The sequence below is a fragment of the Euphorbia lathyris genome, chromosome 3 (genome assembly GCF_963576675.1).
Source record: "Euphorbia lathyris chromosome 3, ddEupLath1.1, whole genome shotgun sequence".
Lineage (NCBI taxonomy): Eukaryota > Viridiplantae > Streptophyta > Magnoliopsida > Malpighiales > Euphorbiaceae > Euphorbia > Euphorbia lathyris.
In genome coordinates, this window is record NC_088912.1 from 82,803,610 (window position 1) to 82,818,121 (window position 14,512).

Genomic DNA, 14,512 nt, shown 5'->3' on the forward strand with positions numbered 1-14,512 from the left:
TTCAATGAATGAAATTTAATATATGAATCTCTCAAGAAAAAAGAAGATTTAATAGATGAACATCAAAATGATTGTTTTTTGCTAAAATTTTGGCATCTATTTGTCTTTCCTTCTTCCCTCACTTTTGCTACGAAAAAAAAGTAAAAAATTCTTTGATTTTTTCTAAATTAAATTCTAATCAGAAAATAATTTTTTTTAATTATTTAATTACTTAATTTATCCAAGTAAATGAGACTATTTGTATCCTTTATATCTAACACATCCTAAACCAAAATATTCTCTCTCTCTCTCTCTCACTCCTCAAAAGAAAAACCAGAAGCAACACTCCAACAAAGAAAAACAAATTCTACCATGGCAGAGAGGGTCTACCCTTCTGCTAAACCCATCCCCAACACCGCCCTCAACTCCACCGGAGCCGCCGCTGCCTCCGCCTTCCCAGCCACCAAAGCCCAACTCTATGGTGCAACCCGTCCAGCCTACCGTCCTTCCCCCCTACGCAAACGCAGTCGCCGTAGTTTATGCTGTGCTTGTTGTCTCTGGATAACCTTAATCATCTTCATCCTCCTCTTCCTCGCCGCCGCAGCCGGTGCTATCGTCTACGTCATTTACCGTCCTCACCGTCCTACCTTCGCCGTCTCCGGCTTCAAAATCTCCTCCCTAAACCTCACCTCAAATTCACATCTAATTACCAACATCAACATCAATATAACCACAAAAAACCCTAACAAGAAGCTAATTTACATCTACAACCCTACCGCAATTTCAATTACTACCGTTAAGGATGAGATTTTCATCGGAAACGGATCGGTGCCTTCTTTTGTGCATCGGACGAAGAACACTACTCTGTTGAAAGCCGCCATTAGAAGTAACAGTAATCAGCCGCTGGATGATGTTTCGGCGAGTCAATTGAAATCGGAATTGAAGAGTAAGAAGGGTTTGAATTTGAAGATTGAATTGGAGACGAAGGTGAAAGTGAAAATGGATGGATTGAAAAGTCCTAAAGTTGGGATTAGAGTGACTTGTGATGGGATTAAAGCGACTGTTCCGACTGGAAAAACTGCGACTTCTGCATCTGTTTCGAATGCTAAATGTGAAGTTGATCTGAGAATCAAGATCTGGAAATGGACTTTCTGAGATGGATTAAGGGGGAAAAAAGGTGTGATATGTTAATTTTTGTTCTTTCTTTTGTTATTTTTTTTTAGATTTAATTTCATATATTTTCATATAGTCTGTAAATGAAAAAGTTTGGTAAGTGATGATTTTGTATTTTTAGGTTGCAGAAAAATTATATTCTATGAGAGATTTTGATTTTTTTAATATTTTTGTTTAGTATTGGTTTTTAATTCATAAATTTCCTGTTTTAATTTTTTCACATAATTAATTTATTAAGTAATTAAAATTAAAGGATTTCTGTGGCCTGCCATTCTAGCTATAGTAGTGCAAACCATCTACGAAGCCGATAGTAAATCCAAAAAAAGAATCTACGAGTCTGACAGTAGATATTGTAACGAACTAAAAAAATTAACTAAAATAAAATTTAAGATTTTGCTACATGAATTTTTTAAAAAGAATATATATATATATATAAAAAGCATGACCTTTACCATAATATGATTAATGTAATAAATAAAAATTAATAGAAATCGTTTATTTTTTAAATAAGTAAAGAATTATTGTGAATTATATATATTTCCTTTTATGAAAAAAATATATATAATTATATTGTGAATTATATTATTGGTGTAAGTACACCGCGTTTACAGCTCATAACAGAGGTAACGTTGACTATGCTTAATTTGTCAAATTGTAAATTAATTTTACCTAAATAATTTTTTTTTTTTTTACCTAAATAATTCCTCACTAGGATACCACCCCCATCAACCAATAGTTGTAGCCAGCTTTCAATGCCAATAATTTAAAATTAATCATGAAACAATCATAAATTTTTGTTGTGTTATTTAAGGCAGAAAGTATATTTTAGTCCCTAATTATTTTAATTATTTTGATTTTAGTAGATTATTTTTTTATTATATAGAGTTCATATTTTAAAATTAATTAAATATTTACTATTTCATTCTCATATGTAAAAAAAAAATTAATATATGGAAATGAAAAATGGGAATTTTAATTTAAATTTTAATTCATTAACATACATCTCTACACCGACAGATTTTGTTTATTGGAAATAACACATTCTTTTTGTGATTTAAATGTATATACATAATAATCACATATATTTAAATCAGCAAATAAATATATAAACGTGTTTTCTATTTTCTTTTTCAGTTTTGTCAAGTTGTATTTAATATTGACAATCAGAGTGATGATAGCTCTCTTAGAAAATGGACAAAACCCATTTGAGTTTTTCTTTTATATATAATATAATTTTTGGCTTGAATTTTTTTTTATTTCTATTTTTGGCCCGAATAAATACTCATATTATTAACAGAAAAGGCCCATCTATTGATTCCAAGGTGTGGTGGTGGGGTCCAAGCCCTAACATTTTGTGTGATTCACACATATGATCCCAAAAGTCCTTGAGTGGTAGTGGTTGTCATGTCTAAATTAAACTCTATTCCAATTCATTATACATATTTTATTTTGTCATGTTGGTTTTTATATATGTATAAACTGATTATTATTTGTGTCGGTGGATTATTTTTAAGCTTATAATATATGCATTTATATATTTCATATTCACCAAAAAAAAAAAAAATCTATAAAAAAAAGGTATGAAACATTTATATATGTGAAATGACAGTCTTGATCACATGTACCTTAATGAGCATGTAGAATTTTCTGATTCACCGTTAGATCTAGGTTTATTAGAATTTTAAGGTGGAGATTCAAAGCATCCTGGGGCTTAGATTTAATAAGCCTATATCCGGTGAGTGAGCAAATTTACTTACTCATTTAGGTGCATGTGAAAATTCCTACGTGAAATGATTGTTTCATTTGTAATAGCTTTATTATGTGATAAATTATGAAAGTAATTTATGAATTCAAAATCCGATTTAAAGTGGATATCTTGAGAAGATCGGATGGTTGAAAGTTTGAAAAGAAAAATAAAAAATCACTCTGACATTTAAATAAGTAATAGAATCGTTAAGAATTTAGTAAAAGAGATTAAATCTACAATAAATTAGAAAATAGTTGTGATATTTAAATAAGTAAGAGGTTTATTGATAATCAAGTAAAAGAGATAAAATAAAAATATATATAAGAAATAGCTGTGACAGGTAATTAAGAGATCCATTGTGAATAAAGTAAAAGAAGTAAAAAAGATGAGGTAAAATAGTTTAAGAGCTGTTATAAAGGATTTAAATAGCTTAATTAGATTAGAATTAATCTTCAAATTCATTCAATAGGAAGTAATTTCACTTAGAATAAGATATATGTTTTTTTTTATAATAAAGGAATCTATAAGCTTTAAAATAGAGAAATCTCTTTCATTTTAGGATGCTTTATTTTTTTTAATTATCATAAACCTTTTTTTAGGTCTGGTTCAAGCCTTTTCAAGGTTGAACATTTATACCGTATATTAATCTAGCAATTAGGCACATATAAATGATATGCATTTATAAATGTAATGTGATTTATAAAATTCGAACAAAATGGGATTTATAAAATCCAAATATAATCTACATGTGTCTTAAATAAGTAAGCGATCTATTGAGAATCAAGTGAAAGAGATAAAACTTATAAAAAAAATAGAAAATAGCTCGAAGTAAGTAATAGATCCACTTGGAATCAAGTAAAGAAAATAAAAGATGAAGATTTTTAAGGTTTAAGAATCGTTATAAAAGACTTAAATATCTTAATTAGATTATAATTAATCTTCACATGCATCCAATAGGAAGTAATTCCACACACACACACACAAAATCTATAGAGGTAAATGTCTTAAGCTTATAATATATACATTTAGAATTTCATATTCAACCGAAAAAAAAATCTATAGAAGTTATGAAGCATTTATATATGCAAAATAATTGTTTCATTTGTAATATCTTTATAAGGTGATAAATTATGAATATAATTTATGAATTGAAAATTAGATATAAGGTGGATATATTGAGAAGATCTGATAGTCAAAATGTACATGAAACAGAAAATAACTCTGACATTAAAATAAGTAAGTGATTCACTGAGAGTCAAGTAAAAGAGATAAAGTCTATAAAAAAAATAGCTCTACCGTTTAAATAAGTGAGTGATCTATTGAGAATCAAGTAAAATAGATAAAACCTATAAAAAGAAATAACTCTGGCGCTTAAATAAATATGAGATTCACCGAGAATCAAGTAAAAGAGATAAAACGTACAAAAAATAGAAAATAACTCAGACGCTTTAATAAGTAAGAGATCCATTGAGAATCAAGTAAAAAGACAAAATCTAAGAAAAAAAAAACTTTGACACTTAAACAAGTAAGAGATTAATTGAGAATCAAGTAAAAGAGATAACTAAGAATCAAGTAAAAGAGATAAAACCTAAAAAAAATAGAAAAAAGCTCAGACTCTTAAATAAGTAAGAGAACCATTAAGAATCAAGTAGAAGAGATAAAACCTACAAAAAATAGAAAATAGCTTTGACGCTTAAATAAGTAAGAGATTCCTCGAGAATCAAGTAAAAAGAGATAAAACATGCAAAAAAAAAAAAGAAGAAGTTGTGACGCTTAAATAAGTAAGAGATTCACTAAGATCTTGTTTGATAACAACAAAAATCACTTAAATTATTAGATTAAACACTTATTTAGTTTAAGAGGGTGTTTGTTTTCTTTCTTTTTTTTAATCTGTTGTTTGTTGTTTCCTTCTCAAAAGGACAAATAAAGTGTTTGGTTAAAAATTTAAAACATCTGCTTATTGCTTTTTTATTTGGAATCGGTTGTTGTTTCAAACAACAATAAATTACTGCTTTTCTTCCTTGCCTCTGTTGTTTGCTTATTTTTCCCTTAAACAGCCTTGGAGTGCAATAAAATGGGTCACTAAATACATTAAAGGGACCACATATGTTGCAGTATGTTATAGAGGATCAGACTTTATTGTCAGAGGTTATGTTGACTCAAATTATACAGGTGATCGAGATAAAAGCAAATCCACCACATGATATGTGTTCACTCTTACTGGCGGAGCTGTAAGCTAGGTTTCAAAACTGCAATCATTTGTTACTTTATCAACCATAAAAGCAAAATAAATGACAGCTAGACAAGCTAGTAAAGAAGTAATATGGTTAAAGATGGTATTAGAGGAACTCAAGCACGAATAAGAGAATGTTCCTTTGTTTAGTGACAGCCAGAGTGCGGTGCATCTAGCAAGGAATTCAATCTTTCATTCCAACACAAAGCATATTCGAGTTGAATACCGCTTTGTTCGTGAGAAAGCAAAAGAAGGAACAGTGAAAAAGATTCATACGAAAGAAAACCTCATAAATTTTATGACAAAAACGGTAAATACCATCAAGTTTATTTGGTGTCGATCTTCTATCAGCCTTGCATAGGCTTGAGTAATAAGAATGGCAAGTAAGAAGAATGATGCCAAGATTGATTGATCCTCAATCGAATCTTCAAGTGGGAGATTGTGATATTAATTACTTACTAATATTAGTTAATTAATTTATTACTAATTAATGTATAACGAAGAAAATAGTTATGCATGAATGACATAGAATAATTCATGCATTTCCATAGGAATTGATTGACATACATGATACCTTTCTTTCTTAAGAAAGGATTCATTTCAAAAGATTTATCCTAAGTTTCTTGATTGCAATCTATTAAGAGAGAAAAAAAGAGAGTTTGATTAAAATATTATTTCTCCTATTTTTCAAGAGATATTAGTGCATCACTATTCAACACTATAAACAAATTCATGCCCATGTCATCGTTACTGGTAATTACTACTATGCTTTCTTGGCTGCTCGTAAGGTATCTGTTTATTCTCGTTTTGGATGTCTCATTGATGCTCACAAAATATTTGACACTACCCATTGTGAGGGAATCTCTAATTTGCTTTTGTGGAATGCAATTTTGAGAGCTAATGTTTCTCATGGATACTATCAAAATGCCCTTAAACTGTATGTTAGAATGAGAAAAGTTTATGCATGAATGACATGGAATAATTCATGCATTGCCATAGGAATTGATTGACATACATGATATCTTTCTTTCTTAAGAAAGAATTCATTTCAAAAGATTTATCTTAAGTTTCTTGATTGCAATCTATTAAGAGAGAAAAAAAGAGTTTGATTAAAATATTGTTTCTCCTATTTTTCAAGAGATATTAGTGTATGATTGACATTCGAAGTATTTCTTTAAGAAGTTGTAACTGCTATAATTTTCTCACAGTAAAATTTCTCTCATTGCCCGTGGTTTTTACCCTAATTTGTTTAGGGGTTTTCCACATATATTTACATGTGTAATTATTTTTATTATTTCTCAAATTATTAACTCTGTTTTTACTCTATTACGGTGTAATTTTTACAATATGCTTATATGACATGTCCTTTTGATGAACCTCCCTCGTAATAAAACAATGTATCAACCGATTCGGATAACTCAATTTAGCTAATTTTAGAAAATTATCAAAACTTGTCTTACGAAACATCCTCAATTGATCATCACTCAATCTAAACTTTATTCTGCCAAACACACTCATACCACTATCAATATGTACAATTGATCATCCTCAATAGAAAATATGGATCCCAAATCTAACATAACAAATAAAATAAAAATAAATGAAAAACACATTTCAATACCAAACAAAATAATACAATTTCAACCAATTTCACATAATTCTAACAAAAATGACACAATTACATTGAATTTAACATAAATCTTATTTTATTTTTTTTATTTCACTTCCAACTAATTTATGCTAACACAATTTAACCAATTTCACAGAATTCCAACAAAAATAACAAAATTTCATCGAATTTAATATAAATTTTAAATGTTTTATTTCACTTCCAATTAATTTAAGCTAATTTCATAGGCCCTAAAAATAATATAATTGCAAATACATATGGAACAAAACAAATTTCAAAACTATTTCATATAATTCAATTAAATAACACATAATTTCAAAAAAAAAAATCAAAATCAGACAATATAATCCACTTTAACATACCAATTTCACACAATTTCATTTATTTTAAATAAATTTCAGAAGTCCTAAGCCATTTATTTCACATAACTTAAACAGCAAATAACACAATTTCATCGATTTTAACATAAGTTCCACTCATTTCACAACATTTTAGACACTTTCATAAAGTTTAGAAAAAGTCTTATTGCAAATGTATATGACACAAACCAAGTTTATTCACATAATTTCAACCACATACAAACAATCTCATCAAATATCACACAATTTAATCGACTTTAACAAACCAATTTCACATAATTTTAGCTACTTTCAATTAATATAAGAAATTTTAAAACACTTAAACCAAAAATTGGTCAATTTAAGACACTTTAAAACTTTCATAAGGCAAAATACATATATATCATAAGACACTCTAAATTAATAAAACAAAACTAGACAATATATATCATAAAAAACATTAAAAACAACTTTCAATAAAATTTTAAAAAAAACTTCAAAAACAAAATACAAATACACAAAAATACATTATACGAGAAATTAAGCAAAATTGGGTAAAACCCAACAAAAAAAACATACATACCATTCTTCACATTCTTATCATCATCATGTCACTTCTTCAAAAAAAAAAAAAAACATCATCCTTAATAATATTTTTTCTCTTCCCAACACCAGAAACATATAAAAAAATATACAAATCCTCTATATCATCAACCAAAGTTTGTTTGTCAGCAATTGTTGGAACTCAAAAAAGTAGATGTTTCATCGTTAATAGAAGGAAGACTGAGACAAACTTTCTTACTGCATATTTCCAATGACAAAAAAAAAACTCAAAAAAATCATAAACAAATTAAAAAAATGAACGAGAGAAAAAGAAAAAGAAAAAGAAAAAAACACAACAATCAATCAGAGAAAAAAATACTTTTTTTAATAAGAAATTAAGAAACTAAAGAATGACAGAAATTTAGGGAATTCAATATGTTAAACACTAATCAACAAAAGATAAAATATGAAAAACTATATACGAAATAAAGAAAAAGTAAGACAAAAAAACAATTTATAGAAAACTGATAAAAAAAAGGGTAATTAATTTATTAGTCCATATATTTTGACAAAACATACTGTTTAATCCATGTTTTTTAAAAAACACACGGTAAAGTTCCTAACGTTTTTCTCGGTGAACAGTTTAGTCCTTAACGTTTTTCTCGATGAACTGTTTAGTCCCTACCGTTAGACTCTCATAAAGGTTCTGTTATTCAATTTGGATTTGCGTTCTTCTTTTCCTTTATTTTCCTTTCATTTAAACTCTAATGCATCTGAAATCAACTTTGAGTGTTCTTCTTCTTGATTTTCTTCTTAATCGTTCAAATTCGTAAGCATTGGGTGTGTTCTTTTTCTTGTTCTCTATACAAATAGCTTCTTCTTCTAAATTGGATTTCCTCTTCTGAAATTTGAAAGTAAATAGTAAAGGGTAATTTAGTCATTTCCAAAGTCATAAATGGTAAAAAATCTAACAAACAGACGGAAGGACTAAACAGATCACTGAGAAAAAGGTTAGGGACCTTACCATATGTTTTTGAAAATACAGGGACTAAACAGTGTGTTTTGTCAAAATATAGGGACTAATAAATTAATTACCCAAAAAGAAAGGATAGTCATGGAAACTAAAAAAAGCGCAATTTTTACAAGTGTCTTATGCGTGTAAAAAAATTACAACAATATCAAGTAAATCATTTTTATATTTTTTTTTGTGGGAAAGGGAAAGAAAAGAAACAAAGAGCCCGAAAGCCTAGCCAGGGATTGGCCTAGGGAAGCTAACCCCCACGACATCATCCCTAAGAAGAGAATTAAGATAAATAGGAGGATAAGAAAGGGTAGAGACGTCCATCATGCAATCATGCCCAGTAGTCGCCAGACGATCAGCAACTCGGTTCTGCTCTCTGAAGATATGACCAAAGCCAATGAAGTCAAAAGAAGCGCAAAACCTACTAATTCCTTTGCTAAGGTTATAGCTATTTTGTCACACCCGACCCTAAATGACCTCAATCGGCATTTTGGTTTCAATATATATCTATATTGAACAAAATGAATTTGATGATTTCTTACGAATTGTTTTTGGATTGAGAAATCTGTTACTGTTATTGTTGTTATTATTTTGGATTGAAGTCCAAATATGATTTTTATGATACAAAATGACTAATTGAAACCAAATGATTTTTGGTTATGAAATAGTTTGGAATTTGATTGTGAAAGGATATTTGAGCACATTATGATTTTATGATTTTATATCCATCGAGAGCTATCCGGATTGGTGGTTCCATATTTGATGACCATGTTCAGTGAGGGATATGGCCTGTGTACACAGTTTGAAAGACCTATTGGATATGGCAAAGAAGTGTTGGGTAAGACCATATGGGATAGGCAATGTTAAGAGACGTCTCGACTATATATGTGGTTATTATGGATTGATACTTAAGGGGAGAAACTCGAGGATGGATACAACGTTTTAAGTTCATTTGGATTGTGTTTTACGTTATGATTGATTTTGATATAAGGTTTTACGTTTAATTGATTACGATTTGGTTTGATAAAACGCTTAGTTGATTATAATATTTTATGAGGTTTTGAACTCAAGAATCGATACAAGATTTTATATTTTTGGTTTTTGGTTTACTACTTTGACTATATTATAAACTTTGGTTTTAAAATATATTTTATAAGGTTTTAATTAAATCCTTTTTTAAAGGTATATATGTAGCTATGTTCAGTACGTTGGTTTTTATAGCTGATAGTTTCTTACTGAGATTTTTGTCTCACGTTTTAAAATGTTTTAATGTTTTTAGGTGAGAAAGTACACGATAGAGAGAAGGTTACCGCCCGATTAGGCGAGGTTTGGAAGTTGGATGCTTATTGTCAGAATTATGGTTAGAACGTTGGTATTGCAATTGTAATAGTCAAAGTAGTAAACCAAAAACCAAAAATATAAAATCTTGTATCGATTCTTGAGTTCAAAACCTCATAAAATATTATAATCAACTACGCGTTTTATCAAACCAAATCGTAATCAATTAAACGTAAAACCTTATATCAAAATCAATCATAACGTAAAACACAATCCAAATGAACTTAAAACGTTGTATCCATCCTCGAGTTTCTCCCCTTAAGTATCAATCCATAATAACCACATATATAGTCGAGACGTCTCTTAACATTGCATATCCCATATGGTCTTACCCAACACTTCTTTGCCATACCCAATAGGTCTTTCAAACTGTGTACACAGGCCATGTCCCTCACTGAACATGGTCATCAAATATGGAACCACCGATCCGGATACCTCTCGATGGATATAAAATCATAAAATCATAATGTGCTCAAATATCCTTTCACAATCAAATTCCAAACTATTTCATAACCAAAAATCATTTGGTTTCAATTGTCATTTTGCATCATAAAAATCATATTTGGACTTCAATCCAAAATAATAACAACAATAACTGTAACAGATTTCTCAATCCAAAAACAATTCGTAAGAAATCATCAAATTCATTTTGTTCAATATAGATATATATTGAAACCAAAAATATATATGTATATATGTAAAATCAACCAAATGAAGCCTTAAATCAACATAATCAAGTAACATAGGAAATTCATATAGAAGCATAATCATTAGCTTCATTTGAACCCTAATATCACAATAAAAAGCAAAATCATGGAAAACCCCAAGTTTCCAAAATACCCGTATAAACCCTGAAATATCAATTTCTGTAAATCCTTTGATTATATATATCTTTATATACATCAAACTCAAAATATAGTTGATAGTTACTTACCTTGGCTATTAATTGAAAACCACAAATCCGTTCAATTCGTCTCTAAACTCTGTCTAAGCCATTTTCCTCCAAACACTGCCAAAACTCAAAAACTCTTCGGCTAGGACTTAGATCTATGCATAAAGATGCTATACTTTAAATTTCAAGTGATTCGGACAGTCGAATCTTCGTAAATCAAAGAAACGGTGAAGAAACGGTTCAGAAACGGCGAAAAAGACGAAGAGGCGAGGAAGATAAGAAAAAGAAAAAAATAAAACTTTGATGATGATCATCATCTCGCAGATATTTGGAATATATATCCATATCTGTAAAAAAATCCAGTTTGATCCTCTATCTTTATATAATCTTTTAATAATTACTCTAAACTTTTAATTTATACCTAAACCCATCGAATTAACTCCAAATTTTTCCTATAACACCAAATAAAAATCATACACCTAATAATTATAATGTATATTACTATCAAGGTATAAATTCTAGAAATTTAGACCCGGACGTGACATATTTAGACAAATAGCATTTTTTTTTTGGAAATAATTTCGATAGCCTCAAGGTTATCAGATTCAACAATCAGATTTTTCAAACCCAGATTCAAGGCGAGTTTATGGCCAGAAAAGATCCCCCAAAGTTCTGCCAAAAAGGAAGAACCTAAACCAATATTCTGAGTAAACCCAGATATCCAGACACCTCCATCATCCCTTATAACACCTCCTGCAGCAATCCTACCATCCTTCAGACAAGATCCATCTATATTTAATTTCACCACTCCTTCCCTAGGACTGCACCAACCAATGAGATGAACATCCTTCTTCTGGGTAGACCTTGCAAGAGAATCTTGTTAGACATGAAATTGACTAAGTTTAACATAATATTTATAAATGAATTGGGGTGTTTTTATGTTATATTGCAAGAATAAAGGGCTGATTAATGTATTTTTGCAGATAAGCAAAGATTAAAGCCAAACTTGCTGGAAACGGCTTGTTTCGCAACTGCCAAAGAGGAGTAGAGCCCTTCTATGGTCCAGCGGTCAAACGTCGGTATTCTGATGACGGACAGCGACATTGCAGAGGTTGGCATGGCAGAGGCTGCAGGTGGAAAAGTGTTTCGGTGGCATTGCTTAAAGTAACATGATGACAAGAAATCTCGACCCTTGAGTGTTCAAGGATCAAAAGAATCCATAATGATTTTCTGTTGTGTTTAGTTGTAGTAGTGTTGACTTATTTTTTTTAGTATTACTTTTGAAAGGGTACTTTTCGGGTACCAATTTTGGCCCGGTCTTTCTTCTTTAAATAGATGTAGCAAAGGAAAGAAGGGCATGATCGGATATTTTAGTTTTAGAATAGAAAAGTCACTGTTAGGAGCAATAGAGGAGAGCTCCAATGGAGTTTCTGAATGTAACAAGAACTTCTGATTGCTCACTGCTGGATATGAGTGAGTAATCCATTTTGAATGGGCACGGCCAGTCCGGGCCGGTGATGTAAGTCTTATAACTATTTCAATGAATTTGTAGTCTTTTGCCAATGATGTGTTGATGAGGTTTTTATTAGTGTGCTTAGGCATTTATGCATGTGTTAGATGAATGTTAGGACACTACTTGCATCTTCACTGATATCTCTATCATCTCACAACCTCGAAGCAGACATGTTAGATGGTTGTGTCAAAGGTTTTCTTAACAGAAATGCAGCTTTGATCTTAATGCAAGAAATAAAGTTCCTTTAGGACGCTATTGGTTCTAGTAAATCTTAGGAACTTAAGAACACACGAAAGTTGACTTAAGTGGGCATTAAAGCTGATACTTTGACTTCATTGGTATTTTTACTATTTCAGTGGATTGTTGTATGGCCTTGCACAACCTATTCGGCAGTGCCTAGCCTGTTCTATCTTTTAAACTGTTATCTTTGTAATATCTTTTACAGTCTTAGCACTCTTTCGTCTTAACTGACCAAACTCAAACAATCAATTTCATCCAGAAGATACCTTTACACACACACACACTGTTCAACAACGATTTTCTCATATAATTTTGGATCTCAATCCCTGTGGAGATGATACTTGACTTATCACTTTATTACTTGTATCTAGTGCACTTGCTAGAGTCTGATCTGAGGATAATAAGTTTTTGGCGCCGTTGCCGGGGATTGAAAGAAACAAAATTTATCTGAAATTTATGTGAAACAAGGTGTTTTTAATCTGTTTGCTAAGGCGTATGCGCAGAGCTGGACCTCCTATTTTTCCTATCGATCTCGAATTAGAGAGAACATGTAGACGAAACAGAGCGGGAGCTCGATGTGCACGACAAAAAAAACGACAAAGAGAGAGAAGAATGGCTGGAAGGGTACCACCCGAACAACCAGTTCCACCAAACCAAGAAGAAGAAGGAGAGAACAACAATCCTCCTGTTATGCGAATCAGGGATTATTCGAGGCCAACCACAGAGGGATATTCATCATGTATCGTGTTGCCCAACGAGGGGAACAACATGTTCGAGGTAAAAGGGTCCATGATATAGATGATCCAGGCTTCGGTACAATTTAATGGGTTTCAATATGAAGATCCAAATGGGCATATTCAAGAATTCATCACGTTGTGCAACACATTCAGATCAAACAGAGGCGTTTCTAACGACGTAATCAGACTGAAGCTGTTTCCTTTTTCCCTAAGGGATAAAGCAAAGAACTGGCTAAGAAATTTACAGCCAGGGACAATCACAAGTTGGGAAGAGATGGCGCGAGCTTTTCTGATGAAATATTTCCCACCACGACAAGCCATAAAATTGAGAAATGAAGTGTCTCGGTTCATACAAGAAGAGGATGAGTCGCTGGCAAAAGCCTGGGAGAGATACAAAGAGTTGTTGAGAAGGGTGCCAAATCATGGTATCCCTATATGGATGCAAGTGCAAAATTTCTACAATGGTGTGACCAACATCTACAAAATTCAGATCGAATCCATTACTAACGGTAATCCAGAAGATCTTGAGCCACAGGCTTTGTATGACCTTATTGAGAAGGTAGTAAGCACAAGTTACAACTGGCACTCCGCCAGAAGTGAAGGAAAAAAGACGGGAAACGAAGATGTTGTGTCGAAATTGACAAGCCAGGTAGAACAGCTTGCTAGACAGTTGGGTAAGATAAATGTATCTTCGATTCACAACGAACCACCATTCAATGACATTTGTGATTTTTGTGGAGGCCGTCATTTCAGCATCAACTGTCTCGGAGTGAAGCAGTGAAAGGGCACACAGGCAGAATATGATTACGCAGGGTATAATCAGAGGAATCCACCGGACCCGTATTCCAACACGTATAACCCTGCCACCAAAAACCATCCAAATTTTGGATGGATAGGCCAACCGAACCAATAGGAACAACCGAGATATCAACAACAGCAAGGTGGACACTACCAAAGGCAACCTCAGCAGCACTACAAGCAACCTGTGCCACCAAAGGAAGATGTAAAGCCAGATATGAAGACAATGATGATGCAATTCATGAAACAGACACAAACATCAATTAAGAATCTGGAGACACAAGTTCACCAGTTAGCTGCATCTACATCAAAAGGAAAGAGGATAATGCC

General features: G+C 31.4%; 1 protein-coding gene across 1 annotated transcript; it reads left to right on the plus strand.

The window, feature by feature from the left end:
- The first annotated feature begins 269 nt into the window (after nucleotides 1-269).
- Nucleotides 270-1,317, plus strand: LOC136222942 (NDR1/HIN1-like protein 6). The gene has a single exon (XM_066010638.1). The coding sequence runs from the start codon at nucleotides 352-354 to the stop codon at nucleotides 1,132-1,134; it is 783 nt and encodes a 260-aa protein (XP_065866710.1). The 5' UTR covers nucleotides 270-351; the 3' UTR covers nucleotides 1,135-1,317.
- Nucleotides 1,318-14,512: the final 13,195 nt, after the last annotated feature.